This window comes from Strigops habroptila, chromosome 4, assembly GCF_004027225.2.
Source record: "Strigops habroptila isolate Jane chromosome 4, bStrHab1.2.pri, whole genome shotgun sequence".
In the NCBI taxonomy this organism is placed as follows: Eukaryota; Metazoa; Chordata; class Aves; order Psittaciformes; family Psittacidae; genus Strigops; species Strigops habroptila.
The window spans coordinates 12,226,656-12,250,857 of record NC_046358.1 but is presented as its reverse complement, the minus strand read 5'-3'; the positions used below and the strand labels follow the sequence as shown (position 1 = coordinate 12,250,857).

At 48.6% G+C, this 24,202-nt stretch overlaps 1 protein-coding gene across 4 annotated transcripts in view; it reads left to right on the top strand.

Annotated features, from left to right (window-relative positions):
• Positions 1–23,862, top strand: part of ATL1 (atlastin GTPase 1) — a 32,900-nt gene extending 9,038 nt beyond the window's left edge. For 2 of the 4 annotated variants that reach the window (XM_030484886.1, XM_030484885.1), the window contains 13 exons: positions 2,857–3,104; positions 3,457–3,591; positions 5,055–5,159; positions 5,898–5,948; positions 7,928–7,984; positions 12,023–12,115; positions 13,048–13,186; positions 15,591–15,718; positions 16,388–16,444; positions 17,198–17,269; positions 18,251–18,682; positions 19,948–19,962; positions 23,065–23,862. In XM_030484886.1, the coding sequence (XP_030340746.1) occupies positions 2,857–3,104; positions 3,457–3,591; positions 5,055–5,159; positions 5,898–5,948; positions 7,928–7,984; positions 12,023–12,115; positions 13,048–13,186; positions 15,591–15,718; positions 16,388–16,444; positions 17,198–17,269; positions 18,251–18,682; positions 19,948–19,962; positions 23,065–23,175 (1,643 nt within the window). In that variant the 3' untranslated portion in view covers positions 23,176–23,862. The remainder of the gene's footprint in view (positions 1–2,856; positions 3,105–3,456; positions 3,592–5,054; positions 5,160–5,897; positions 5,949–7,927; positions 7,985–12,022; positions 12,116–13,047; positions 13,187–15,590; positions 15,719–16,387; positions 16,445–17,197; positions 17,270–18,250; positions 18,683–19,947; positions 19,963–23,064) is intronic. The other 2 variants (XM_030484888.1, XM_030484887.1) reach the window with 1 other exon arrangement.
• Positions 23,863–24,202: the final 340 nt, after the last annotated feature.

Genomic DNA, 24,202 nt, shown 5'->3' with positions numbered 1-24,202 from the left:
CCTAGTGGTCAGGTGATGGAAGCAAGGAAATCCCCTAGAGACTGTGGCCTCTTTGGACTGTTACCTGTGTGTGGAGACATTCTCCCAGAAATCTGTCAATACCTGCTAAAAAAAATATGCTCCTTACAGGTTCTCATGTTTTGAAGGGACAACACAACCTCTTCTCCTCTGCACTGGTTGTTGCTCTTTCTGGCAGCTGAACTGGAGGGAGAGCAAGACCTGAGAGATCCTGTGCAGACACCAGGAGTGGTAATCTGGCACCAGCAGTCCCTCTGGTAGCAGGATGGGAGGGACTTTTCTCAGTCTCCTGTCATGGTTCTTGGAACCTTGACCAGGACTGTCAGTCTGTTCAGCTGTGTGACCTGGGGGCATCCGTGCTGCCTTGCCCTGTGCTTGAAGCCCACAGGCAGCAGGGTTGGTGCCCATCTTGGTACCCAGCTGGGTGCTCGGCTTCCTTTACTCCTAGCATGGGACAAATGAAATGCTGGTCCCTCTCACCCTCTATGTGCCTGGAGGTGGGATTTGTCTGGTTTGGGAAGGTGGCACAGCTATTTTACTTATACCACTGATGGCTTGGCTAGAGTCAGAAATGCTTAGATTTAATATGATTTACAAACTTTTTCCTGCCTCCTCCATGAATCACATCCCGCACAAGGATCTCTCCACTGTTCTTTTCTGTGCAGCTGTAAAAAGAAAAAAAATTGGACTCAGTTTGCTGAGCAGGGCGTTGGGAAAACCGTGGGAGAGGAGGTATTTCCTATTGTAGACTTTATATGGCACTTGCAGCATGGCAGTGCTTAAAAAGAGCACGCGAGTCTATGGCCCTTTGGCCCCTGTCCATACATATGTGTTGGGAAGATCTTAATGCTGGAAATGGTGTTTGGTGTGCACAGCAAGAGGACTGACTGCTCTCGGAGGCCTTCATTTTTCAAGTCATTTGGCGAGGTGTGCCTGGATTTTGCATCCATGTATTTCAAATGGAAAGTTTGGTTGGGTTTTTTTCCGTGGAGGCCCCTAAGCATTAATACGAGGCAGGAGCTGGTGTTTGAAGGGAGTTTGGTGCTGCTGGTCCTGGACTGCTGCACTCTGGTGGAGAATCTAGCTTTTCAGTGTTTGGGACTTTTGTTTTGCTAAAAACCTCCAAGCTTTGGGAAGAAAAGATCTTTGTCTTTAAACTCTGAGCAAAGAAAGCTCATAGTATATGTCCGAGAGCCACCAAAAATCCCCTAGCAACCAGGCTTAATGATCCTGATATTCATTGTGGGACCATAGGAAATCAGAAACTCTAACAAAAGCACTGCTGTTATTTAAAATATGAAGTTGCTGCTGGAGGCTTCTTTATGAAGAGGCCCAGAATGGGCAAACCGTATTCCTCTTGGTATTTATAGCTTGCCTTTTAGCATGTGCACACATAGTCCTTGTGCTTTGAAATAGCTGGGACTAGCTGAAAACTGAGTCCCTGAGGTCAGGGTCTGACACAGAGCCTGAGGAGGTTCAACTTGAGGCTACCATGTTTGGAAAGTTGCACCCTGAGCCAACAAACTGGGAAGTTTTAGTAGAGATGTTGAGGAACTTTCCATCCTTCCCTGCTGGTGAGATGTCACGTGGCTGTAGGTGAGCTGACTGGCGTGATTAATCACCCTTGGCATCTCTTTCCTGTGCTGGGAAGTTTGGAGACAACGAAAGGAAAAATACTGGAGCTGGCCTGCTCTTTGCAAAGCCCAAGGCTGCAGTGGCTGTGGATGGCAGGTCTTAAAATGCATCCATCTCCCATATTGTGGCAGGTACGCAAACCAGCCCAAATGGACCATGAGGCCATTAAAAGCTGTCATCATCTCAGCCGCGTTGGCCTGGAGTATCAGGAGGGTGATACATATGTGTCTCGCACGCTGTCATTGCCGCGCGTGGATGCAGTGGCCAAACACTGAGTTGTTTGCTTCCAAATGCTCCTGCTGTAGCCTCGTGCTTGTCACTTCTGCCCTGTCCTGGCACGGAGGTGAGACCCTCTTGTAAGGCCATATATGAACACTACACAGCCTGGGCAGCAGTCACCTCTGTGCCAGGGAGCAGCTCTGCAGGGAACCTTGCCATTTCGAAGTGGGAAGTGAGCAGTGCCCATGCTTTGCATATGCTCTCCACTTGGGAGTGAAGAAGTGGCTTTTATCAGAACGGGCATGTGTCTTCATGGCATGTGTGGTACTTGCTGGGACTGTCTCAGAAGGAGCAGATTATACTTTAAACATTAGTGCAGACTGCAGATCGAGTGGGACTCTGCTGTTGCTACAGAAACAGGAGTTGCACAGGATGCATAAAGGCAGTGTCCTTTGATAGAGACATGAGGTACCTGGACATCTCAGCTTGAATGCTGAGACATCTTTGAGACAGCCTTCAGGAAGGGTCTGGCGGGGAGTGTCCAGAGGACAGCAGTCAGATGCTTAGATAATGTGTTGGCAATGGATGACTGGGGGGCTTGGACTTCTCTTTTCTAGCAGAGAAAAAGCTAATGGTGGTGTTACAGCAGTATTTGTATATGTAAGAAGTTGTAACAGGCAAAAAAAGAGTGATCTGTTCTCCATGTCAGCTGTTGCAGGACAAAAAGTAATGGCTGTATTTTGTCAAGGCATATTCCAGCAGGGAACTCTCTGCCTGTAGGCAGCCTGTGGACAGATGGTCCCAAAGTGGCATGGAGTCTCCATTGAGATGTCTGAGGACAGGTTCAACAGACATCTGCTCTGAATAGTGCTGTTTTGAGATGGATATTTGGGATAGCTGGCCTGTTACCATCCAGCCCTGCTGCCTGTGATTCTGCGCTTTGCAGAAGGAACCTAACAGCTCTTGTTTTACTTGTTTATGCAGGTAGTTTTGCAGAGAAGACTTACGAGTGGAGCTCAGAGGAGGAGGAGTCCGTGAGGAAGGCAGGACCAGTGCAAGTCCTCATTGTCAAAGATGACCATTCCTTTGAACTGGATGAAGCTGCACTGAACCGCATCCTCCTCTCAGAGGCTGTCAGAGATAAAGAGGTTGTGGCTGTGTCTGTTGCTGGAGCTTTTAGAAAAGGAAAATCATTCCTGATGGACTTCATGCTGCGGTACATGTACAATAAGGTATGGCTCCAGCTGAGGTGCCTTTTCCCAGGGGTATAGTGCTGCTGCTCATTGGTCCCATGTACCACCCAGGGATGAGCTGGATAGGACACTGCCTTGGTGCTCTAGGAATGCTCAAGCTTCTTGAAAGCGTGGGTTTCACAAAATAAAATAGAGCAGCCACAGCCGTGTGCACCAGTGGATCCCCAGTAGAATCTGGAATTTGGAGCTGAGATACATTTGCTGCCCTGTAGGAGACCTCCCTTACAGGGGCTGCGCCGCTGCAGCATTGAGGTGGAGGCAGCACAGAATTGAAAGCATAAAGCCAAAGTGTGATGAGAACTCCAGCAACTTCTTTTGTTCCTACCTGCAGGAAGCAGTGGACTGGGTTGGAGATTACAACGAACCTCTGACTGGTTTCTCCTGGAGGGGAGGGTCTGAGCGGGAGACAACCGGCATTCAGATATGGAGTGAGGTTTTCCTGGTGGACAAACCTGATGGTAAAAAGGTGTGTGCTTCTCTGTTGCATAGTTATCTGTTGCTGGTCAGCTCATTTTTTTCTTTGAGCTTTGATAAGACTCTTCTGCCTTGTCTTAGGTGGCTCAAATGCCTGTGCAAGTTTAGAGAAGGTCTTCAATACCATATCCCTAACTTAGCATAAATGGGAGTCCTGGTTTCAGCTGGGATAGAGTTAATTTTCTTCCTAGTAGCTGGTATAGTGCTGTATTTTGGATTTCGTCTGAGAGTAATGTTGATAACACACTGATGTTTTAGCTGTTGCTCAGTAGTGTTTATGTAAGTCAAGGACTTTTCAGCTTCTCATGCCATGCCAGTGGAAGGATGGAGCGGCACAGGATGTTGAGAGGGGACACAGCCAGGACAGCTGACCCTAGCTGACCAAAGGGGTATTCCATACCGTAGACATCATGCTCAGTATATAAACTGGGGGGAGTTGGCCAGGGATGGGAATTGCTGCTTGGGAACAGGCTGGACATTGGTCCGTGGGTGGTGAGCAATTGTACTGTGCATCACTTGATTTTTCTTGAGTTTTATTTATCTTTCTGTTATCGTCTTTTTCATTACAATTATTGGTAGTATTAGTATAATATTTTACTTTATTTTAATTATTAAACTATTCGTATCTCAGCCCATGGGTTTTATCTTTTTCTGATTCTCCTCCTCGTCCCACTGGGGAGAGGTAGGGCGAGTGAGTGAGTGGTTGTCTGGTACTTAGTTGCCAGCTGGGGTTAAACCATGACAGTGTGTTTAATGCAATGAGTTGATATGATGTCTAGGTGTCCCTGATATGCTCTCGACGTGTCCTTCTAACTCTGGGTATCCCAGAGTTTATTTTTCTTCTATTCCCAAAGATCTGAGGTCCTTGCAAACTGCTTCCCCTTCCTAGAGCAGTAACTGCTGTAAAATGGCATGTCTTCATTCAGGGTGGTCAAATACAATGCAGACTGGATTTTGGGACATCTTGCAAATTTGATTTACAGCGGGAATATTTGTATTCATCTACTCTTTAACAAAGAACGTGACACCAAAGTGGCACAGAATTATTCACGGTGTGATTTCTAATACTGGCTGAATGTGTTTTGGGTCAGGGAGGTGTGATATGCTACTGTGTTTGCCTTCTGTGACGTGAAACTAATGCAGACTCCGGAAAAGACCCAGCCACACTGACAGCAAGTATTTGAGGAGCAAAGCAGTTCCTTCCTCTGCATTGCATAGCATTCATTTCACTGCCTGCTGGAGTCATCGCACTGTCAAGAGCATCTGGGGCTGCTCTTTTCATTTGTCCTCCACAAATTTTAAATCTGAGGCAGAAGCAGTGAGATTCCCAGTACAAAAATGCAGCAGAAATTCACCCCCCAAACTCCCCCCCGCCTTTGGCATTTGAGTGATTTTGCTAGGATGCAGATGCTGAATGGGTGCATCCAAGCTGACATGGAGCTTTCTGCCTCTCAGGTTGCGGTGTTGCTGATGGACACACAGGGGACTTTTGACAGCCAGTCCACTCTGCGGGATTCGGCCACTGTGTTTGCCCTAAGCACAATGATCAGCTCAATACAGGTAAGAAGGAGGATGTCTCCAGCAATCACTTCCTAAAAGGCAGTGACAGAAACACAGTAGCTTAGCACCAGCCTGACAGAGCAGCTAGCCAGGGCCTTTTGGTGAGAGAGCCAAAGGCCAGCATGTTGGCTGCACTGAGTGCAGCATTCACATGTGGCTCCATTATCACAGGAACAGTCTCATCTCCTCATCTCGCCCCAAGAGCAGGGCCAGCAGCAGTTCCACCATTCGCTTCCAGCTACCAAAAAGGAAAGGACCTTGGTGTGGGGAATTGGGGGTGCTTTTGTCTTGGTGCTGCTGGCACTGAGGAACCTCTGGGCTGGAGGTGTTCACACACCAGTAACCACATAGCCTGTTAAGGCTTCCTTTCCTACCATCTGGCCTTTGCTCTTGGAGGACAGTGTGAATGGGATGGAAAGTGTGTCTTCGTACAGAACTCAGCACTTCATAAACATGAAGAAGAAGGAACATTATTTGGACCTGACAGGATTCCAGGCTGGTGCTCCCATGCTGGAGTGTTTTGCTGCACAGAGAGCAGCAGTGCCTGTCCATCTGACTGTGTGAGTCTGTCCAGCAGTTCAGCTGTGCTTGGACCCTGCCTTGTACTGGCACCACAGGCATCTGTGACATTGTCTGTGTCCCCATGGTAATGTTGTAGAATTTAACCACACAGACTCCTGTGCTGGCCCAAAGGACAGGCCATTTTGAGTGTTCTGAAGTTTTTGTTTTTAAATGCAGGTTTATAACTTGTCCCAGAATGTGCAGGAGGATGATCTGCAGCACTTGCAGGTAAGACCCTTGTCCCTGCTGCTCCGCAGCACTGGGGCGCCTGGATTAGACTCTGCACTTGTAAACTGTGTTGCTCTGCAAAGGCATTTTCACATTTGGAGCTTCAGTTTCTCAGTTCTCATATTGGTTCATGGGCATGGAGGAGCAGTCACTTGGGTTGAAACCTGTCTTGCTTACGCTCTTGTAGCGTGGCTTCTTGAGGGCCTGGGTCCTTTGGAAGGGCCGTCAGTGGGACACTCACCAGGACTGTTCCAGGGATTGTTCCAGTCTTTGGGGCTTATGACTTCTTCAAGGCTGATCACCTGTGGAGCTGCAAAGGGCCCACGGCTGTGCTTTGTGCTGTAGCTGGTAGCTGAAGGGCACCGAGATGCTGAAAGAATCAAGACTGCTAAGTCAGGAGACAAAGTGACTGAGAGTGGAGGTGGTGATGGTCTTCAGCTATGTACAAGGCTGCTGCGAAGTGGAGGGCAGTATCTTTTTATATGTCCATACTGCACGAGACCAGTTGTCATGGCTGGTGCTGCAGTCAGAGTGGATTAAGTTGACTTTTTAATGACAAGGTTAGAAGAGCATCAAACAGGCAGTGCAGAGTACCCATCACAAGCCCTGTCAGTGTGGAGCACCCATCACAGTCTGCAACAGGCAGTCTGGATATAGCTCACGCTGGCTGGTATGTCCTTCCACAGGATTATGCTGGGGTTCCTCAGGGAGCAGAGACCCCTTAGAGGCCAGGACTGACCCATGAGGCTGGAAACATGCAGTGATGTGTATGTAGCAAGGGGCTAAAGTGACTAGTAATAGGAAGGGACCCAGATTAGGTACAGAATCATAGAATCACTTTGGTTGGAAAAGACCTTTAAGATCATTGAGTCCATGTATTGGACTCAGTTAAGACCATTGAGTTAACTGTATCTGTGGTACTCCTGCTGCTGTGAGCGTCCATCTACTGCTTTGTGAGTAGGGGTAGTAAAAGTACCCATTTGACTTAAATGACAATGAAACTGATGTAGAAGTTGCACTGTTCATGCTGCAGGACTTCACTGTTCATTCTTTGGACTGTTAGGAGAAGCCCAAAGAAATTAGATAGCCATTTGTAAGCCTGAATATTGACATCTGGTACTGGCTCAGTACAGGTGACCCTTAAGGGTAATTACATCCCTAACTGTTGGAGGCAAGTAGCTAATGGGATTTTTGTGACACAGGTGTCCTGCCCATTTCCTGGTATTACCTCTAGCTTTCTCTTCTGTTTAGATAATTGCTTGGCTAGGTAGGTTTTTTCCAGGAGCTTAAGAAAAGATAAACTCCAGCTGGAAAATTAGCATCTGAAGACCACCTGTACAATTTCAGTTAGTAAATATGTTTAATAATAATGCCTTTTTAACACTGAACATCAGTATGACTCTGATCTTTCAGTTTGGATTTTAAGCCATTATTGTTCAACAAGTTCACCCATTTTTAGGCATCTGTGAAATACATTATTGTGCCTTCAGTTAGAAATTAGAGTCCAGAGAGGCTGGACAGCCTTCAAATTTTGCTGGTAGGCTGATATTACAGTCTTTACACAGTGGGGGGTTACAGGGAAAGTACTTATTTCTAAATTAATTTCCGCTTCTTCCTGGTGTGTTTAAAGAGGGCAGGGGCTCCAGCAGTCCCCTGTAGCACATGAAGTTCCTGGTTGATGTGAAAGCAATAGCAAGCAGCTGATTTGAGCCATTTTTCACAGATTTGGCAGCCAAAAATTCCAGGCTGAGATCTTTCACATGAGGGCTCAGCATGCTGGTTCTCCATAACAGCTCTGTGTGCCTCTCAGATGTGAACCAAAAGCACACAGCCAGCCAGTTTCTGTTCCAGCTCTGCAAATGGTGCTGTTAGCCCACAGTCAACAACTGTCCCTCGCTGCTTGTGTGGCCCACAGCTGCCTGCCCAGCCATGCACACTGACCAGCTAACAGTTCTGTTGTTCTTTGCTTCTCCTTCCAGCTTTTCACCGAGTATGGCCGGCTGGCCATGGAGGAGACATTCCTGAAACCTTTCCAGGTGAGTCTGAGAGTCTTGGCCAGCTCTGCCGGAGGTGGCTTGTCCCCAGGCTGGTTGACTTCACCACGAGGTGTCACTGCAGTTTGCAGGCCGGGAGGAGATAGGGATGCCTGGGAAGCACTTTTCCTCAGCTGCGCGAAGGGAAGGCTTCGTGCTTTCTTGCCACCAAAGAAGCTTCCAAATGTATCCAACATCCCTCTCTCTTTCCTCTGAATCCTTGCCATCCCAAGAGCTCTGCCCTGTCCTGCCAGGCTTGGAAAGCAGTTAGGTTTTGCAGCAGGTTTGTCATGCCGTCTACCCAGGGACTCTGCCCAGACTTTGCTCTGAGAGGTTTGAACCCGCCTGCTCTGAGAATCCCTGCACCTGCAAAACGAAAGGATGGGGATTAGCTCAGAGCTCTCACGAGTGACAGCAGAGCTGTGGGAAAGCTTGGTTTAAGTGGGGCTTTCACTTCAAATAAGGGACATCTGTTCACCCTGCAGCTTTCCAACCTTTGAAAAGCTGGCGTCCAAAAAAGGGAGAGTGTCGGGCAGACGCCAGCTTGCTCTGGACGCCAGGGCTGTGAGCGGCTCCAGGGGTGGGAGGATAGTTGGCTGTGACAGCCCCTTCCACGAAGAGAGTGAATAGGAGTGAAAAGAGACAAAGCAGAAGGTAGGGGAACAGAAGGTACCCATGGCTGGGCTGTGGCAGCTCACTAAAGCTCCAGTCCTTTGACAGATCGAGTCGTGATTTTGTGTGGCTTTGATTATGGCTGCACTGAACCTTTGTGCCTGGGAAGCTGGGAAGGTGGTTGAGTTTTGAAGCTTTCGGGAGTCTGTGGAAGCAGGTGTGAGCAGGGAGCTAAGGGGATGGAGGGAGCAATGCTGTGAGGTCCCCATGTGTCCTCCCGCTGCACTGGAGCTGCAAGGCTCATTGCATGATCAGGGTGGCAAATAGAAGGAAAACACCTTCTGTGGGGCTCTGGCCTTGTGCTGTACAAATTGTTCCTTTAACCAGATGCTCTTCGACATTCCCAGTGGCTTGGTCCAACTACCACTGGCATCCATGGTAGGTTAGGTGGTGTTTGGATGTGGGTTTGTGAGCTTCTCAAAGTGAAAAACAGCACAGAGCAAAACATGCTGCAAAAAAGCAAATAGTAATTGGGAATGGGTTACGGCTATTTTGTTTTTGTGTTCCCACGTAAAAGGAGCTGTCCTCACCACCATGCTGGAAGGCCTAAGGGATTTATGGGGTGTCTGTGGTCAGGAAGTGGAAATAAAAGTTTAAAATATACAACAAATGGGTAAATCAAGATTTTGGGAAGCTTTGAGGGTATGTTGGATGTTGGCATGGGCAGATGACTGATAAATGATGTGAAAGCTACCAGTAAAAATAGATGACTCGTAGTAGCAAGAAGTAGCTAGAAGTACAGAAAAAAGCCAGACATTAAATAAATATTCCTGTTCCTTATTTAAAAACTATTAGGATAATGAAGCCAAATGTTTCAGTGAAATACTTCCTACTCCATCAATAAAAAGGAGGCTGTAAGGGGAAACTTAAATATGCTTAAGTCATTAGGACTGGATAATAGGCTCTAATTTTACCAAAGACCATAATTGCTGTCAAGTCACACAGTTTTGTGGATAGCAAGTCTTGTAAAACAGTCCCATTATCAACTTTTAAAAGACCATGAGTTCAGTTGATAAAGGTAACTATCACCATGGTATGTTGCCTTCTGTAAGCCTTATCTCCCTAACATGCTGATTAAAAGCAAATGAACAACATACCAAGTCAGCTTTGTGTGTTTTAATCCATTATATATGGATTAAAACCTCATTAACTGATAGATGACAGAGCACGGGGAATAATAGGGAATCATCATCCTTCAGAAGTGTTTCCTCTGGGCTCCCCCCAGGGTCTCTCTGATTCACTGTCATCTTCATTAATGATCTGGGGAAAAATATGAAACGGCTGTTGGTAACTCTTGTAGATGTGATAAAATTTGGTAGAAGGGCTGATGGGGATGTGGCCAGGTGAGTAATGGAGATCTGTCCACATTGCAAAGTGGGCTTTTCCTGCAGAGCGCTTTTTTAAAGACAGCCACGCATTTTGATTAGAAAGCAGGGGAAGAGCAATGGTAAATAAACTGGGGAGGATGGGGCAGCATGCCACTCAGTGTCTGTACCTGAGGCTGGGCCAAGTCAGACTAGCAATGAGGAACACACTGTTAATGAGGGGGAAATTTAATGGGTAGGGTGGCTTAATGAGAGATGCAGGGGCTTCTGTGGTAACGGCGGGCTTTAAACCAAGACAGCTCTCTTTGCAGGAGAGAGTCTACAGCTTGAGTTTCTTGGTTGAGATTCCACGTGTGTAAGTCAAACACGCTGAACCTCTTTTGTCCTTAAAATACACAAATCTGTAAAGGAGGCTTTGGAAAACAGCTTCTATAGGAAAATGCTGCCAAGCAGAGAGCGCAGAGAAGGTGTTGATAGTGAGGCAGTTGCACTGATCCTGCTGGAAGGGAAGTAAGACTTGGCAGTGGAAAATTAACATATCCCTTTGGCTCTCTCCTCTCCACGGTGTATCCACACATGTGTGCTGAGGTGTAACTGCCTGTGCTGCCGCAGGAGCCCTTGCCAGGTGCCAGTCCTGCTCATGATGCCTTTGAGAAGGCTGCACGTGGTGCCCAGCGGTTCACTGGGCTGACGGTGGCTGTGAGGCATGGCAAAGACAGCACGTCTGGAACAGTTCTGCTTCAGAAAGAAGAAAATAATTCCCAAGTCAAACAGTGCAAGGCATGTGTTTGTGGAAAAGTCCTAAACATGGACATGCCTCCTAAGCATCTCATGGTCTTAAAAAGAACAGCATGTCCTGAAACAGCTAAGTGGGTGCAGTTGCTGTGGCTTGTCATGCAGTTAGAAATGGCCAACTCACTGTTCTTTTTCCCTTTTTTTTTTTTTTAACCTTTCCTGATGTTTTATGGAAGAGTAATAAGGAGAGGAAATATTTTCCCTCCCTCCACTACATCTTTGTTCTAAACATAGCCAATTTTTAGGGGAATTCCAATGAAATAGATTCCGCTTGCTGACCTGCTTATTCATGTGCATGAGAGGAACCCTGGCACCTCTGCCAGGCCCTCCTGGGCTTTGGTGTTCAGGGCTTCCCCTCCTCCAAGCTGTGTATTCATTGCACTGGACATGGGACCCTTGCACAGATGAGACACTGGAAACGTGATTTCTTCTGAAAACATTTTTAAACATTTTTTATTTTTAAGATTACAAGTTGACCGTGCTGGTATTTATTTATTTATTGCATAGGAACTTAGAATGCCTCAATAAAGATTACAAAAGCCAGTGATTTCTTATTCAGCCTCGTTATCCTGCATCTGTTTCTCATTAAAAGTCTGTCTGGAAGGCTGCCCAGTGGAAAAGACTGAAAAAATGAGCCTGTAAAATTCCCATAGGATGGAACTAAATGTGGCTGGAATTAGGGAGCTCATTGCCTTTTGTCCTGGTTAGCAAAAATCTCTTTCTTGTTTTGCAGATTAAATGATTGACGCTCTTTTTCAAGCTCGGGAATCAAACTGCCACCCAGCAAACCGGTACAGCAGTTTGCTTCCCACTTGCCCTTGTAGGACACAGCCACACGTGCAGCAAGTCTGCATGGTCTCAGTGCTGTGATGGGGTGGCCCTACACAGGGGAATATTTCCTCCAGGAAAGGTGTGAGATGCTGTTGGAGCTGGGCAGAGACTCAGGGCCAGGTCTTGTTGTGGTCTGAAGGTTGGGGCAAGGGTGCAGGGGTTTCTGCCACTGCTGTGGACTCCGATGTCTGCTGCGAGTGGTGGTGGCAGGGAGTGAAGCCCTGAAATCTTTGTGAAGTCCCTTTTGATTATGTAGGGCAGGGTTAGGGTAGCCAGTAGCCAGTCCTGGTCCTATGATTAAGAGAAAACAGAGCAACGCCCTTGAAAGATGGATTTTTCTGAGCTGGCTCTGGAGCAGGTGGTGACTTTGACTCCTTGGGTGCTGTATGGCACTGACCCAGTTGTGTTTGTTTTCTAGTCCCTTATATTCCTTGTTCGTGACTGGAGCTTCCCTTATGAATTTTCCTATGGATCTGATGGTGGTGCAAGATTTTTGGAGAAGCGGCTGAAGGTGCGTTCTTCCTGATCTGGGTTCATTTAATCAGAAGTGTTAACCTCGGGGCGTGCTCGTGGGTGATGGAGTGCGAAGAGGCAAATCTGGCTTGTGACCCAGGGATGATACGCTGCCGTTACCTGCATGGATGGAGAGTGCACGGGACATGAGAACGAGACCTTGATCTAGGCGGGGAGCAGCACTGGAGGGTGTAATCCTGGTCAGGGAGCAGGGAATTGGGTGCAGAGCACTGGCACCAGTGAGGGTTCAGCTCGGTGGCCACAGCGCTGGCTGTTAGGTGTGAACTGCAGTGTACAGAGGTGGTGATTATGGTCACACTTAGCCAGTGCCTTAAAATCACAGAAGAGGCATTTTAGGAGGCTAAATTTCCTTGCCACGTTCAGTGGAGGGCTTGTGCCCAGGCTGCTTGTGCCAGGCTTCTGGCCAAGCCTGGGCTCCCTGAGGCTAATTGCTGGGAGCAGCTGGGAGAGGCATTAGAGATGGGAGTCAGCAGATTCCCAAGAGATCAGGAATCATGTTTTAGTAATAGGTAGTTGTAAAGTAAAAGTGATGGGCAAGGGCTCCACTGGGATTAATCAGGAAATGCAAGGGTGATTTGGTAGTGGAGAGACCTAATTAAATGTGAGACAAGAAAGGCCCTAGTGGGAAATCCCAAATGTTTTTGTATTCCAGTCATACATGGACATGCACATTTTCCAAATGATAATAACATGCCCCAGGGCATGTGGTCAGAGATATGCTAGGTCCTTGGTCACTGGAAGAGCCTTGTCTTTGTCCTTGCACAGCATATTCCTACTTCTATGTTGCTTTTTCCTGCTGTAAGCAGCCACAGTGCTGAGTACCCTGTTCTCCTGCCAGCACTGCTGGCCCAGCATTACTGGTGTCCCTGTCAGAAGGAAGACCCCTGACCCCAAACTGGTCTCTTGCAGGTCTCAGGAAATCAACATGAAGAGCTGCAGAACGTCAGAAAGCACATCCATTCCTGCTTCACCAAAATCTCCTGCTTCCTCTTGCCTCACCCAGGCCTGAAAGTTGCCACCAACCCTAATTTTGATGGAAAACTGAAAGGTATGAAGGCAAAGGGCTGTTTTTTAAGCTGATTTCTTAGATTCCATGTCCCACTGGTTCCTGAAATTCTCTAAGTATTTTCCATGAAAAAACTTCTGGGGGAGGAGTTGGATCCTCCCAGCGACGTACACACGCCTGGCTACTTCTTCTGTCCAGCAGACAGATGCGGAGGCCAAAAAGATGTGGGAGGCCAAGACAGAGATGGACGTGGATAAGGTGTGCGAGGCTGAAAAGGTTTTGGAGCCACTGGCAATACATACATTGAGACAGATGGCTGGTAGGCAAACAGGGAAGGGCAGGGCTGAAGAAGGAAATTTGTGGATGTGGTGTTAACCCTGCAATTAACTCCTGCACCTCACTTGCTGTTCAGCACAGATGCAGAGTGGTGCAGACTGGTTGCTGCAAGGCAGGCTGGTGCCTGTGGAGAGTGGAAGGCTGGTTACACATGCTTTCAAGGGAATGTTATTTCACCTTGAAAAGCTTTCCAAGGAATATTTAATCTTCCTGACTTATCTGATCAGTGGTTTCCCTACAGGGCAGACTTAGTACAACAGGTTAAAAAAAGGGGAAGGTAAAAACGCCATGGTAAGATTCTCCACCCTGAAAGCAGCCACATGCTGTGGATTGTTTTAATTCTTTGTTGTGAACCAGCTGCTTACCAGCATGTTACTTTCCCTCTGCTTTTATCCAGCTAATGATCAGATACGTTCTTCTGTCAATCTCTGTGCTAGCCAGCAAGCAGGACAGTGACGCAGAACTGGGGAAGTGTGCTTGTGGAAATGGAGCTGATCTCTGTTAGTTCCCCCCCTTAATTTCAGGTGCTGAGTAGTATTGAGCAAGTGGTGTGTGCAGAACAGGCGCAGGACTTGTCAGCAGCTTCTTGACACCATCTCCTTGTTCCGTCAGAGCTGTGCTCAGCTTTTTGTGTTCTGATGGAAGAGATGTGGCGAAACTTCCCCTCTCTCCTCACCTTGCAAATGCCTGGATATTACATTGTTTTTTCTGTCTTCAGCCTCATACAGTTTAATTTAAATGGCAATGAATGGATGTCAGACACTGTGAAGCCATAAGAATGACTGTTAGGAGATGAGTTAACCTCTGTTAAAGCGACACAAGTAGCCCACGGACTCCTCAAACAGTGCCCCATTCCAGCTCTGTTCTTCGGCAAAGGGGACAGGCTGCTAGGAGCAGAGATTGTGCCTGTACCTGCACCAAGGGCTGTGTAATGGTGCGGTGTAAATGCACAGTCAGTGACAGGAGTTCTTAGCATGCTTGAACTAAGCATCTAACGGTTTGCAAAAGCTTTGAAATGAGAATTTCACATATGGGTTCATAGAGGACCAAGAACTAAGGATAGAAAATCTTACCTGCTGGCACAGGAGGTGGCAGGGGTGAGAGCCAGAGAGCCTGAGCCCTGGAAGAAGTTTTCCATTATGGGTGTCGTGGAGCAGAGCAAAGGGAAGGCACAACATGCTCTTGTGAGACCTCACTTGGAGTACTGCGTACAGTTCTGGTGTCCTCAACATAAAAAGGACATGGAGCTGTTGGAGTGAGTCCAGAGGAGGGCCACAAGGGTGATAAGAGGGCTGGAGCACCTCCCGTATGAAGACAGGCTGAGAGAGTTGGGGCTGTTCAGCCTGGAGAAGAGAAGGCTGCATGGAGACCTCAGAGCAGCCTTCCAGTATCTGAAGGGGGTCTATAAGGATGCTGGGGAGGGACTCTTCCTTAGGGACTGTAGTGGTAGGACAAGGGGTAATGGCTTCAAACTTAAACAGGGGAAGTTCAGATTAGATATAAGGAAGAAGTTCTTTACAGTGAGGGTGGTGAAGCACTGGAATGGGTTGCCCAGGGAGGTTGTGGATGCTCCATCCCTGGTGGTGTTCAAGGCCAGGTTGGACAGAGCCTTGGACCACATGGTTTAGGGCAAGGTGTCCCTGCCCATGGCAGGGGGGTTGGAACTAGATGATCTTAAGGTCCTTTCCAACCCTTACTATTCTATGATTCTATGATTCTATGTATCTGTGCCCTGCACACTAAAGGTCATGGTTTGCGAAGAGTATCTGTGTTCAGGCAAGATGCTGCTGCTCTCTGGCTCAGTGTTGTGTGCACATTACCAAAGTCATCAGCAAAAGCAGTTTTCTTTCCCCATGCAGTCACATTTATGTTTGAGCTCGTATTTTTGAGATCATGAAGCTGGTTTGTGGATATAGCACAACAGTATATTCTGTCCATGGGTTAAGTAACAACTTAACTGGGGGCCATGATCATTTCTGGGTACTCACATCACCAGATTACAGAGTGTCTGAGCCTCTGACTTGACTCTACTGCTTTTTTAATGTCAGTGCACACTGAAGCACAAGTCTGACATTGGGCTGGTACTGATGACATTGGGTTTTATTTCCAGAAATAGATGATGAGTTCATCAAGAACTTGAAGATTTTGATTCCTTGGCTTCTTAGTCCTGAGAACCTGGATGTTAAGGAGATCAATGGAAACCATATCACCTGCCGAGGCCTTGTGGAGTATTTTAAGGTATTGGCTTATTCATCTGTGGCATGCTTGCACTTTGGCTGTAATTGAAGGGGAAACAGCAGCAGGCATGCCAGCACTTGATGGCTGGAGGAAATGTTCTTGGTCTAGCTAATAGTCCTGACTCTCATTGCTGCAGAAGGCAAACACCTCATGGTCGTGTATTTGACCACACCGTAAGTCCAAGAAGTGGGCAGGGCTGATTTTGTTGAGGAATTGAGGATGAGAGGGAGGTAGGCTGAGGGCTGTATTCCTGCTGCCTTTGGAAAAAACTGATTTTTGTTGTCATGACTACTGGAACATTTTAGTGCAAGACATCAGTGAGTAATTCTCACAACCTGCTCTTCAGGGCTACCTGACTCTGGTTCCTTCTCCTTCAGCGTAGGGTGGAGGTAAGTACAAATCTGGTGTTAGAGATACGTGGTGTAAGTGGTGGAGTGAGAGCATTGAGTGACTGACTCAGGCCACTGAAGGAGTCGACCTCGAGCCATGTTAAGTAGCATTTTCTGACAGAGCATCCCCTGCCAAAGCCATCCTGTGCCAGGAACGTCCTCCTCTTCTGTGCTTTTAACATCCTGCTAAAGCTGTGCCTGGGACTGGGTGGGTGTGTTTGCATGTTGCTCATGTGTGCCGCATTCAGTGTGATTTCATTTTCTCTGCACTCTTTTGCAGGCGTACATAAAGATCTACCAAGGGGAAGAATTGCCACACCCTAAGTCGATGCTGCAGGTATGTGTCAGCTCTCAGCTGGTGGGCATTCGTGCACCGTAATTGGTGTTGATTTCCAGTTAATTGTTAGAGGTGCCCACCTAGTGCAGTACATTGGGTCTGTGATTTGATTTAAAACCCCTTAGTGTGGCAACTCAAAAAACAGCCCTTTTGGAAGTATTTACTTGGCAGTCACGAGTCTGACATGGCTGAGCAGTTCTGGCAGCATGGCTCATGCACCTTGGCTGGCTGGGCACACAGCGGCGACCAGCTTAGCTGAAATCATTCCCCCGCAGGTAAAGAGCATCATCGTTGGCTGCGGTGGGGCCACACATGGAAGTGACATGGCCCTGTACATGGGCAGCAGCTTTGCGGGAGGTTGCAGCTGTAGCTGTTTACATATGACTGAGCTTTTTATCTGTTTTCTTGCTGTTTCCCACAGCTAAAGCCAAAGTTTTCGTTGCTCTGACTCGGAGGGTAGGAATCCTCTCTTCATGCAGGCTTTTGCCTGGGGGTACTGAGGAGACTGGATGTGTAAATACGGGATGATCTTATTTGGCACTGGTCAGAGGCTGGGGAGAGTACACTTGGCTAAGACAAGGGAGCTGTGTAATTCTGTACGTGAGCACTGGGGTACTGTGCACATATCCTGGCTATATACATGCATGGACCATGGGTACCCAGGCAGACAGAGCCTGCTACTCTTTGCAATTACACTTACCTAACCCTGTCTTTCTGCAGCTAAACTTTGTACCCTTTTTGCCCTTCTTGCAGGCCACAGCAGAAGCCAACAATTTAGCAGCAGTTGCCACTGCCAAAGACACATACAGCAGGAGGATGGAAGAGGTAGGTGATGCTGAGCATGTTGTTTCACTCATGTCTCCTGGCTCTCCTGTCCCCATGGGGAAGCCTCCCTGCCTGGGTTCCTGGTAGATTTGCACGTTCAGGGTCCCACAGAGGTTCTCTGTTCATGATAGAAAAGGGGCTTTCTTGCTGGCTGGAGGAGAGCAATCAGGGTATCACAGCAGGACAGGGGAGGGGGATTAACAGTCTCTGTTTCATCTCATGGCAGCTTTTTGCAGACCACGTGGCCTCTGCTGAATTTGTATCATCTTTCTAGCATTCCCCAGCATGGATAGATGCAATCCAAAAATGTGATGTAGTGGGGTGGCAGTGCTGCGTGACTGTGCAACCCGTGCTATGTCTGGTGCTAATTAGGGGATAAAGTCATTATAACTGGCTTTTCATCTATGCCCTGTCCCACTGCCCATCTCTCAGCTCAGATGGGGGACTAGTTGTGATGTTTTAAGGTGAAGCTTAGTCCCCTGCCTGTCTCCAGCCACTTCAGAGCCCCACTCTGTTCATCAGTATTGGAGATTGCTGCCTGTTGGCAGGAAGAAGGTACAGAGCTGCATGGCCAAACTGCCTGTGGACTGCCCTGCGCCTTAAAATCAATGTGTCCATACTCTGAAGCAGCAGTAAAATGCTGCAGAGCTTCCAGAACTAGAAAATGCTGGGGTTCGGGGTTTGCTTAGTGTGGCTCAGCTGTCACTGTTGCCCAAGATCCTGGCTTGGGCTGTGCATGAACTGAGTAGGGGAGCTGTGGGACACAGCTGCCCAGTGCAGACACCCGCTGCCCTGATTTAACCTGCACCTTGCAGAGCTGTCCCAGACACCACAGTCACGCAGGTCTTCCTTCAAAGATGTGGTGGTCTATGGCAAATAGGAGTCTGTGGAGCCCTAATTCCAGTGGTTTGCATGGCACAGCACAGTAGGACCTGTGGGTGCTGAGGTTTCCGGAGTGATTGGACTGTGTTTTCCACGCAGGTCTGTGGTGGGGACAAGCCCTTCCTTGCACCTAGTGACCTCCAGACCAAACACATGGAGCTGAAGGAGGAGGCTGTGAAGCTGTTTCGCGGGGTGAAGAAGATGGGTGGGGAGGAGTTCAGCCGTCGCTACCTCCAGCAGCTGGAGAATGAGATAGATGAGCTCTACATCCAGTACATCAAGCACAACGACAGCAAGAACATCTTCCATGCCGCCCGCACCCCCGCCACACTCTTTGTGGTCATCTTCATCACTTACGTGATAGCTGGAGTGACCGGCTTCATTGGCTTGGACATCATAGCCAGTCTGTGCAACATGATCATGGGCTTGACACTTATCACACTGTGTACCTGGGCATATATCAGATACTCTGGGGAGTACAGAGAACTGGGCGCAGTAATAGACCAAGTGGCTGCAGCGTTATGGGACCAGGTAGGATAAAGAGCTTTTGATTTGAAACAAACAAACAAACAAACAAAAAAAAACCCCACCAAGTTCTTAAGTATTGAGTTTCCTGGGGCTTTTCCTCCCATTTTGAAATGGCTTTTGCATGTAGGGTTGTTAGATGCTCCAGGTGGGCCTGTGTGGGCAGATCCAGCTGCTTGAGCTGGTTGTGCTGTGATCAGTGAGATAAGACCTGTGCCCTGTCTTCTTCCTTAACCCGTTCCTTAGACCTTCTAGATGGGGAAAGCAGGGACAGAGGAAATCGTTTCAGTTGATTGTAAGGAGGAAATGTCTTAGGGAGTAGAGATGGGCCTCCCTAAGAGGAGAGGTAGCAGTGTGGTGGTGGTAGGTGGCAGAGGTAGGCAGTACAAGATGGGTCGCAGAGCAGGAGTGAACAGCAAGGCAGGAGCCGCGTACCACCCATTCCTCTGCTTGAGGCTGAGCCTCTGAGTCCTGCCCAGTGTGAAAGACAAGCTGTGCAGATCAGGGTTGGAGATGAGAAAATTCACAGCAAGCTATTTTGTTCTGCCTGGTTTTTTTCTTCCTGTCCTATCCATCACCAAATGCTAGTTTGTGGAGCCTCAAACCTTGTGGGAACGGGCAGCTTTGCCTAGGCTCCCACTGGGAAGGTGTTCTCAGAGCCAGTGTGTGTGCTTTTCATGTGCATGTCTGTGTATGTCAAAAAGAAAGACTATTTCTCCCCTGGCTCAGGGCGGGGATTTTGGATTTAAGCAAGAGCAGGACACAACCAGCAGGAACCCAGAGAAGTTGCCCACTTGCAAATTGCCCAGCTGGGGGAAAATAAAGAGGTGAAAGTGGCTGTGGCTGCTCCCTGGCCCAGGCTGGCCCCTGCAGTGCAGCTTTCCAACTGGAGGGAAGGTTCTCCCAAGAAGGAGCTGTGCAGACAGGCAGTGCTGGCCCTGCTCTGGCACTGGGGCTTGGGTGGCATGACTCTGCCTGCTGCAATGGCCAGGGCTGGTGCCCAGCTGTCCTGGGTGGGTTCAAAGCCCTCGTGGCTCTGTCCCGTGCGAGTGCTCGGTGTCCCGTTGTGGCGAGACTGGCTGCAGGAGGGGTGGACAGAGCTGTGAGGGGTTCTGCAAGAGGGGCAGCCTGTGTGGGGCAAGCCCTCTGAGAATACACGGCCATGGTGGCACCAGCAAGTGGCTGTGGCCAGAGGCATGAGCGCCGTGCGTGATACAGAGATGCTATTTTTTTTCTTTCTCTGTCTTCCCCTTCCCAATGCCTCTCCCCAGGGAAGCACAAATGAGGTAAGTGGCTCTCGTTCTCTGCATGCAACACCGCTCGGCTCCCATGGGCCAGATGGGGAGACGCGTCTCGGACCCAAATGCACGTTTCAGCTGCGTTGCTGCCTTTGGGCTTGCGGAGGACGGGGGGTCACAAGGGCTCTGGGCGGTGCCTGGCATCCCGGCCCTGCACCAGGGCACTCGCCGGTGGCTGGGCTCTGGTGGTTCCCTGGGATCCAGATTCCTGGGGAAGGGTGTTAAAGTGGGTGCAACATTCCAGGCGGTGCTGGAAGCCAAGCAGGGGAGAAATTTGGGTGGGGAGCATGTTTGTTGTGGTGGGGATTTTCATCTTTCTCTCATCAGTTCTGTTTGGGGATTTTCCTGTTGTGTTGAGAGGTCAAACCAAAACACCAACCATACAGGTGTCACACAGGCAGCCTTGTCAGCATCTAATTAAAACAAAAAAGAGAGCCTTACTGCACACATTAATCCAGCATTGTAGCCAAGGACTACCCCAGTCTGACTGATGTGTGTGACAAAACACAGCTCCAGCTTTTATTGTGTCACCAAAGCCTGAGAGCTCCATCTGCCACTATCAACACACTGTTCAGCCACTGAGTTCTGTGGGGAATTCCTCTTAAAAGAAAGTTGGAGCAGCTCTCACAGGCCCAAAAGGCCACTAAAAAATACATGATTAAAAATAAAGCCATTCCTTCAGGCAGTGGGCAGCCCAGGCCAGTGCTGTGGTCCCTCACTGAGCCACAGATGCTGAGCAGCTCCTGGCTTTCTGCCCACTGGGTCCGTGGGCTTTGCTCTGGCTCGTGCTACAGCAAAGAGGCAGACAGAGTCTTTGCTACTGATGAGCTCTTGAACAAATCATGTCAAGTAAAAATCAGTTCTGTGAGACTGGTTTAGCATGGAAAAAATGCCTAAAATACTGCAAGGTCCCTTATAGAATCATAGAAACAAGTAGGTTGGAAAAGACCTCTAAGATCAAGTACAACCATTACCCCGGGACTGCCAAGTCCCCACTAAACCATGTCACTGAGGGCCTCATCTACATGGTTATTGAACACTTCCAGGGATGGTGATTCCACCTCTGCCCTGGACAGCCTGTTCCAATGCCTGACCACCCTCTCTGTGAAGAAATGTTTCCTAATATCCAATCTAAACCTCCCTGGCGCAGCTTGAGGCCCTTATCACTTGCTACTTGGAAGAAGAGACTGACCCCCACCTCACTACAACCTCCTTTCAGGTATTTGTAGAGAGCAATAAGGTCCCCCCTGAGCCTTCTCTTCTCCCTAAGACTAAACAACCCCAGTTCCTGCAGCCGTTCTTCATCAGACTTGTTCTCCAGACCCTTCACCATCTTTGTTGCCCTTTTCTGGACTCGCTCCAGCAGCTCGATGTCTCTTGTAGGATCTGAAGTGTATTTTCAAGACAGAAACCCAGAGAAGCTGCATGAAGGATCCTTCACCATATCTGCTATGTTCCCAAACAATCCCAGCACACATGCAGACAAAGCTCCACTTCCATTTCCTAAGGCTCATTAGGTCAAGCATCACCCCAAACAGCCCCCAGAGGGGGATCTCATGCCCCTACACCCTCCTTCTCCTTGCTGCGGCTTCAGCCTCTCCTGCCAGTTGCTTGCTTCTTCCCACCCCATCCTGAGCTAATCTTGGCTCACCAACAGTCTTCAGGTCCCCAGCACAAGCTGGTGGGGTTTTGGTTGAGTTTCTTTTGCCTCCCCAATGAGACGTTCATTAAAAGTTGAAATCACAGAGCTATGACAGCCAGTCACCTGAAGTCCTCTGTAGCTATACCTGGTATAGCTGCAGGTAGATCCTCTAGAGAGAGGATCTTGGCTTCTCCTGTGTCATTTGCACTCAGTATAAAACCCATGTCAGTGTGGGAGACAGAGTGGTGGTACTTGCCTGTCACCACCCTTTGGGGTTGGAGCCTTGTCTCAGCCCTGCAATGGCTCTGACGTTAGTTCTGTACAGGAAACGCAGCCCACATCCACGCTGGTGCAGACACAGCAGCGGCTCCTGCTGGGGCTGCCCCTGGCGTTCAGCTGTCACCCGTCCCCCTGTGGAGATGGTTCTGAGGCCGCAGCCTGCTCACTCCTGCCCTGCAGAAATGGGGGCACACGGTTAGCCTGTGCTGCTGCTGTTTGGAAAGGCAAAGCTTCTCTGTCAAGACAGGAAAATTCAGTTCTGGGGCTGCAGGGTAAGAAGGTCTTGGACCTGCTGGCGCGAGTCCAGCGGAGGCCATGAAGATGCTCAGAGGGCTGGAGCACCTCTGCTCTGGAGACAGGCTGAGAGAGCTGGGCTTGTTCAGCCTGGAGAAGAGAAGGCTACAGGGAGACCTTAGAGCAGCCTTTCAGTACCTAAAGGGGCTAACAAGAAAGCTGGAGAGAGGCTTTTGACAAGGGCATGTAGTGACAGGACAAGGGGGAATGGCTTTAAAGTGACAGAGGGGAGATTTACATTAGGTATCAGGAAGAAATTGTTCCCTTTGAGCGTGCTGAGGCCCTGGCACAGGGTGCCCAGAGGAGCTGTGTCTGCCCCATCCCTCGCAGTGTTCAAGGCCAGGCTGGACTTGAACACAGGCTTGGAGCAACCTGGTCTAGTGGAAGATGTCCCTGCCCATGGCAGGGGCTGGAACTAGATGAGCTTTAAGGTCTCTTCCAACCCAAACCATGCAGAGTCCACAATCTGCAGAAAAATAATCTAGACATTGCATAGCAAAGCCCTTGTATGATGCAGTATGTGTCTGCCTGGTGGTGTAAAACAAAATGCAGAGGATGCAGAAATTTAAACTGTGCATGAAACCTGTAGGGGAAAACCTCCTAACCCCTGTGAGTCCCTTACTCACACTGGGTCGTCCTTCGTTTAATACAGCTCCAGGGGCTCCTCCCACAGCTGAGACACATGAAAAATCAGTGAACAGGTGATTTTTATTCTTCTCCCTGTTGGCAGTTAGACACGATCAAGAGTTGGTGCACAAAACAAACCACGCCGCGGCTGGTTTGAACCCGCCGCTGCAGCGTGAACACCAAAGCACAGACCGTGCTCACCGCACACAGCCGGGCCAGGGACACAACCGCTTTCTCTCTTTTCCCAGGCTCTGTACAAGCTGTACAGCGCGGCGGCAACGCACAGGCACCTCTACCACCACGCCTTCCCTGCACAGAAAGCGGAGCCCACCGAGGGCTCGGAGAGGAAGAAGGTGTAACCCCAGCGCATTCCTGTCGATGCATGAAGGAGGCATGGAAACCTCATCCTCAGTCCAGCACTCTCATCCTCATGCCCCTCACAAGCTCCTGCTGCAGAAGAGTGTGAGTGGAGAACACATCCTGTGTAAGGTGGTTCGGTGCCGTGTGTGACAGGAAGACCTCGGCATGTTTTTCGTTTTGTTCATATGTACATGTTGGTACTGCCACAACTACAAAGTGCTTTTAATTTGTAATAGCCAGCATACTCCCCAGCTCATTATGAAGCCTTATTTTCCCCTTCATTAGTTACAAAGTCACTAAAGAACTCATAATTTACATGATACTGCAACTAAAAATCTTTCAGACCTTAGCTTATTCAAAAGCCAACTTATTTTCAGATACTTGAACAAGTTATAACATGTAACCAAGTTTTTTCTTCCATTAACTGTTCAATTATAAAAACAAAAATGTATTAACTCGCTTTATCAGAAGCAGTAAGGGCACTTCTGCTACGGTTTGTTAATGGTTTGGTAGGGAAAGCATACTTTTCTGTCAGTAACCGATGCACAAAGCACCACATTGTAGATGTGCTGAGAACGTTTTGCTGTATTTCTGTATATACATTCATTACTGCGCATCGGAAGTGTGTTCAACAGTTCTATTCTTTTATCGTCAGAACTATTAAAGTTTGCTGTCGGTTCCTAAGACTGTGGTGGTGCAGGAAGCAGTTACTGACTACTGAGCTGAGAGCTTCTCTTCTTGGGTTCCTCACATTCTTACTCTCCTTTTTGGTGTTTTTAATGGTGAGTTGGTGTGTGGAACACACTCCGGGCCTGTCTCTGGCCCAGGGGTGACTGACCGCTGGAAGGTGCTTCTCTCACAAATAAGGTAAAGCCAGGTTTTACAAGTCTTGGGAATAACCAAGTCTCCAGCTTTTAACAGCAGAGGAAAAGCTTATCAGGTGAAGCTGAGCTGAAGGAAGGGTTGTTGCTGAGGTCCACAGTCCCGGCCAGCTGTCACCTCACTGTCCTGATGCAAGGGACCCTA